At 31.9% G+C, this 6,000-nt stretch overlaps 1 protein-coding gene across 7 annotated transcripts in view; it reads right to left on the bottom strand.

Moving 5' to 3' along the window:
• Positions 1-6,000, bottom strand: part of LOC143387505 (3',5'-cyclic-AMP phosphodiesterase 4D-like) — a 200,365-nt gene that overhangs the window by 119,822 nt on the left and 74,543 nt on the right. Inside the window, exon 6 of one of the 7 annotated variants that reach the window (XM_077108414.1) lies at positions 4,464-5,181. The exons of the other annotated variants lie outside the window; for them this stretch is intronic. Coding sequence (XP_076964529.1) covers positions 5,153-5,181 — 29 coding nt within the window. The 3' untranslated portion in view covers positions 4,464-5,152. Of the gene's footprint in view, positions 1-4,463; positions 5,182-6,000 lie in introns of those variants that run through there. 7 annotated transcript variants of the gene reach the window in all.

Raw genomic sequence — 6,000 nt, 5'->3', positions numbered from 1 at the left:
AATGGAACCAGTTCTTTTTGATTACTGAAAAAACACTCTTAAGAAAAATCAAAATCCTCTCTTTAGTTCTTTATAGATCCATATACAGTGATGGAAGTCAAAAAAAGGACATGTCAGCTTTTAAAAACCATAGTATTAGAAATATTTCTATCAGCATACTACAAATTCCCAAACTGCTACTTATTTCTTTTTTATTATTTGCTGGCAAAGGATTTTTTAAAGTATACTTGTTTATTTCAATCCGTCTTTTGAATTTTTCCATTAGATGTACTCACAATGCATTTAATACTTAAGACTCAGAAGCTAAGGTCAAACTAAAAATATTAAATATAGTATGAATAACATTAAGCATATGTATTCTATTGAAACTTATGATGTTTTATAAGCCAACTACATTTCTCCTATTTAGATTAGACAAAATTACTGAATTCTAGGACCTTTCTTGAGAAACTTTTCAGGTCAGGTCATTCCAACTTAAGTTAGTAAATGCAAATTCTGTTAATTCATCAAAGGAACATTAATTTTTATTCCATTCTGTGAAGAAAACTATGGATTCATTCCTGGATTGACCAATGAATTCAAGAAGTTCAAGAAGTGCTGTTATTCTAACATGATAATTATTTAATTTTACTGAACCAATGAACTATAGCCTATGCTTCACTGAACAAAATGCTTATGGTCTAATTTAGATTGATAAAGTGCTCACGTGCAGGTCTCACATAGCTTTACTGGAAGAATGATTGTTTTCTAATTCATAAAAATAAGATTGTTGCCATATCCCCATGAGAAAAGGGTTAGCAGAGTCCAAAAGGGACACCTTGTAAATTACATCTATCAAGGGACACATTGTAAATGACATCTATCACAGACCATGAAAACCAAGTACTACATCATTATATTGCTAAATACAAAAGTTAAGTACATTGTATGTCTACCCTTGTGGTACAGCAAATTATCTAAGCACATGGAAAAACATATCTGGATTTGAAACAGTACAGAACTGATTTCTGGATTTATAAAAGGACATGAAAAAGGGAAGAATGACCCCTTTGTGGTTAAAAGTAAAAAATAGAAGGGATTCTGCAGATATTATAAGGCTTTAACTTTGTGCTTTTTATTTTCTGTCATACTTTTGTCACTTTTACCTAGACAAGTCTCTTTCACATTTCTAAAATGACAATCATAAGCTAATCTTCATATTTCACTTATATGATATCATTGTATTTGGATATTCTGCTCATTGTGCTTCATTTTTCGTAGTTTTTAAAACAATGTGAAGATACTTGGAATTTAGTATTCCTCTCACATAAGCATGTGGAATTGGGATTTTGGTGTAGACATGACATTGAAGATTGTGAGGTTTCACTTGTCTTAGAAAGGCAAGACTGAGGCCTAGAAAGTTGAAGTGGCTGCCAATTCCAAGGTACAGCTAGTTACTGAGAGTGTTGACCAAGGAACTGGGATTTCTGCTGCCCCATCCAGTGGCCTCTTTCCACACCACACCTTGAAAATCTGCAGAAATGCTGGGTATGGTGGCACCTGCCTCCAGTGACTATGGAGGATGAGGCACGAGGATCGCAAGTTCAAAGCCAGTTTCAGCAAAAGTGAGACACTAAGCAACTCAGTGGGGCTCTGTCTCTAAGTAAAATACAAAATAGGGCTATAGATATGGCTCAGTAACCAAATGCCCTTAATTTCAACCTCTGGTACCCGCCCCCACAAATAAAAAGCTGCAGAAATGTTTTTTCTTTATCATGAGTCTCATATAAATTTGCAGTAAGCAAGCATATTTCATTGAAACTGATATTTTTTATGAAGTCATCATTATATTATGAATTTTCAGCATCAAATACAAAGTTAATTGCTTCTTTTTTATTCTTTTGAAGTTTGGACACTAACATATAGGTCGCAAAATATTACATTTTCTCTTACAGAACAAAACCAGGCAAAACTAAGCATCATCACCCACTAAAACAAAATGAAAAAGAGTCTGGTTAACATGAAATATCAAATTAGTATATAAAATATATAGAAGAATAAACCAAAATTAGGAAACACAGCATTTCCCTAATAAACTACTTAAAATAATTTTCTACAATAGTTTTCTGAGTTAAGTTTCTCTAGACACTAGAAAAAAATATGTGTAATGACACATAAGTAAATAATTTTTCAATTTCTATCAATGGCATCCAGAAATAATCTCCAATCTAGGATTTAAGATAATTTTATGATATACATGGTTAATTTTTTTTAACAGTGATTGTGATCATATGTGTTTATCTATTTAGCCAAGACGTTTTGCTCAATACTACTTGTTTCCAGTTTGGAAATAAAAATTGTGATTTTTTTTTGTAACTCAAAGTAAAACCAGAGATAGTTTGTTATACTAGTAAATATTTAAATTCCTCTCATCCTATCTTCCACTTAATAATGATGCTTTATTGATTTAAATTACACATTAAAGAAATTCATGTACCTTATTTATTTTAAACAAATACAAATAGTCTGAAAAATAAGTATTCTAAAAAATAATGAGCTGCCGAAATGACTAAATATGAGAATTAATGAATTACCCTAAGAGCTAATCTAAGTAAGGAAGAATCTAAAACAAATAAACAAAATATATGCATGTTCCTCTGGTCAATAATAAATTAAACTATACGGAATAAGACCAACAAACACAATTATTTACTTTCTCTGTTGTCCTAGTAAAACAATGAAACAGTAGATAACATATACATTTAGGAAGCTAAATTACAATTTGTCTTTACTACTTACCCAACACCATAGATTTACCAGCATTCTACATCCTTTTATTTCTGTTAGACTTCTGGAGGGAATAGGGATATTTCATGGACTATTGACAAGGATATGTATCCTGAATTTTGGAACAGAATATGCTTTAGATGGCAGTCAGGTACATTTGGTCTAGGGTGTAATTTAACTGTTTCCTTGATGTTTTAACATCTAAATGATCTGTCTACAGTTAAAAGTGGGTATTAAAGTTTCCCACTATTGTACGACACCAACATTTTGTATCTAAAAATTCAAATTGTTTCTGTAATGCTGCATATAATTTTTGTAAAGTAGAAATGTTGAAAAATCATGTTTGAAGGTAACACCACTTTCCTCAGTGGAATTGAAATTTAGCTCCAAGCAGACTAGATACCTGGCTTTAGAACAAGAGAACACAATAGCCCAGCCAGCCAAAAATTCAGAGGCAAAAGAAAATTTCATTAATTAAATTTGGTATCAGTACCACTTTGCAATTTCTATTCCATATTATCAATAAAATTGGGTGAAATTGCACATAGGCTACAACCAGGCATAGTATTTAGATCCAGATCATGAGCATGAAGACACAATTTTATATTTTGAAACTTCTTTTGCTTAAACTGACTTTATCTATTTACTAAATGTCTTTGAGGAAGGCTCCAAGGTTACACATGCATTGGGAGCAATATCCAATTGGCTCATACTGATAGAATTAAGAGTTATCAAGAAATGAAGAATACAATTAGCTACACCAGATAATGTACTAAAATTCCTCAGGTAAGCTTTAACATGATCATTAAAGAAAATATGATAATTAGAAACTTTTAAAAATATGGTACATACTTTGTTACTAGTAGCAAAATATTTGGCATCTACTCATTGAGGTAGTTTTGAGTACATTCCAAGCAAGCTAAAAAGGATGATACATAAGTAGATATTCAGCATAAACATTTACTAAAACCATTTATTGTTCCATACAGTGTAAGAGATTCTAATATATGACAAGTAATGATAGAAAAATTGAATAAATATTTATTAAAGGCAATACATAAAGAATTAATGTGTTATTTCAATATGCAATTCAGGTTACACATTATTATATTGACAGAAACAGAATATTAAATAAAATTTTCCTATTACAACCTGGCTTACTCTCTCCCAGTATTCAAAAAATTATTATAGAGACAGAGAAAAAGTGCAAACTTATTAAAAACATACTAATACATACTACATCAGTGTAGTACAAGCATTTCAGGTAAAGATCTACAAGATCAAGAAAACTGAACTAAAATAATGAATTGTTCGGTTGCCTCTCTTATGAAATTTCAAAAGCAAACTTCCACATCACAGCATTGAAAAGTATTTAAGAATCTCTCCTTTGCTCCAAATATGCATGACTTTTGCCACTTTGAAAACTTAGTATCCAACCTTCCGGAATATAGTGGCTTCACTTGCAAGGAACAGAACATTATTCTCCTTATTCTTGGGTAAGTACCTTGGCTGTATATCCATCTGAACACCCTAGAATTGAGGGGAGTAAACTACATACTTTCCCTGGAACAATCCTTGTATAACTAGTTCTCCTATATAACTTAACAGAGCATATTTTCAATCTCAAATTTTCCTTTTGTTCACAATAATTTATATGTTTATCATACCTAGAAAACCTGCCCTAGATACATTGTAAAACAGGGTTTATAGAAATTGGCAATTTCTTGTGGCACCTGGAAGCAAATTTCAAAATTTTAAAATAAAATGGAAGCAATTAATTCAGGCATTGCTCTTGTGATTATTGGGAATTTTCATTGTGCAAATGTCTCCTCTTTTCAGAATATTGGGCCAAGGACGGCAAGAGTAGCAGAAAACTATATCTTAATATAATAGATCTCCTTGTGTTTCAAGGAGACACAGGAATTGGTTCAGGAGCTATACAAAACTTTTCCCCTTCATTTGTATATAAGGAGTATACATCCAACATTCATGTTAATGGAAAGTAGCCTCAATATAATCTGAGCATTCTGTTGGAAAACACAGAGTGGATAAAATTTCCTTATTCATGGAAAGCAAACAGAACAAAACCCTAAGGGACATGTTTCCATGTCTGGCTATTACTCTAGATGACAGTTTCTTAGCAATATTCTCAGTAGAATCCAAGAAAGATGGTCTCAATGAAAAAAAAAAGAAAAATAAGAACAGAGTAATCAAAATTGAGATGAAAGAAAAATCATTAAAAAAATCTTAAAGAAATAAAAATGCAGCTGAAATCTGAATTGGAGTGGATGGAGATAATTCAGTGCTTCTCACATGTGAGGCTCTGTGTTCAGCCCACAGCACATGTGTGTGTACATTCATGCGCACACTCACACACATATCTGGGTTAGGAGATAACAAAGAGCATCACAGATCCTAGAATGAAAATAAAATTATTAAAAGAAAAATTGAAAAGTTATTAGGAACTAATAATATTATGCAAACTGTATTAAACAGTAGGAAAGAGCATGATAGATATGATAGGGGTTGGTTCTATGGCATGGTTGGTTCTATGGGTTGGTTCTATAAGATGGAGGATCAATATAATGGGGAGTCTGATGATTAAAAACAAATCCTAAAAAAATGTGGTTTAAAAGAAGATTGAATGCTCACACCAGCTCATAAACAACATTAGTAAACCCTCAAGTAGGCAGGTTCTTGAAAGTTTTCATATTTTAAAAATATATTTGGGGCTGGTGGTATAGCTCAGTGGTAGAACATTTGCCACTTCCCTAGAATGTGTGTAATTTTGGGATACAATCCCCAGCATCACACACACAGACACAAAGGATATATTTTAAAATCCTAGAAGCTTCCAAGAAAGTAATTCTCAAAATAAGAATTTGTTATCAATAGTAATGATTTGTTATCAATGGTAATTATCAGAGGACATCAGAATAATAGCAGGTAGGCTGAGAAGATATTTCATATCTACTAAAGTTGTTCCTATATGCAAAAGAAGAAAGTATATTCCCTACATGCTAGGATGAATATCAAACAACCAATAAAGAAATAAATCTTAAACATTCAAGATGAGATTCTCTACATTCTCTGTCATGCTTATGGTAGATTGCCTCCCTAACATTAGAGAAAAATATGACTTAAAAAATAAAAATTGACTGATTCAGAAGTCCAGAATTGTGTAACCTTTGCTAACTGCACCATCTTCAGTAAATCACTTAACCTCTCTGACTT

The sequence above is a fragment of the Callospermophilus lateralis genome, unplaced genomic scaffold, assembly GCF_048772815.1.
Source record: "Callospermophilus lateralis isolate mCalLat2 unplaced genomic scaffold, mCalLat2.hap1 Scaffold_66, whole genome shotgun sequence".
Lineage (NCBI taxonomy): Eukaryota > Metazoa > Chordata > Mammalia > Rodentia > Sciuridae > Callospermophilus > Callospermophilus lateralis.
The sequence above is the reverse complement of the archived record's forward strand: the minus strand, read 5'-3'. Positions and strand labels throughout refer to the sequence as shown.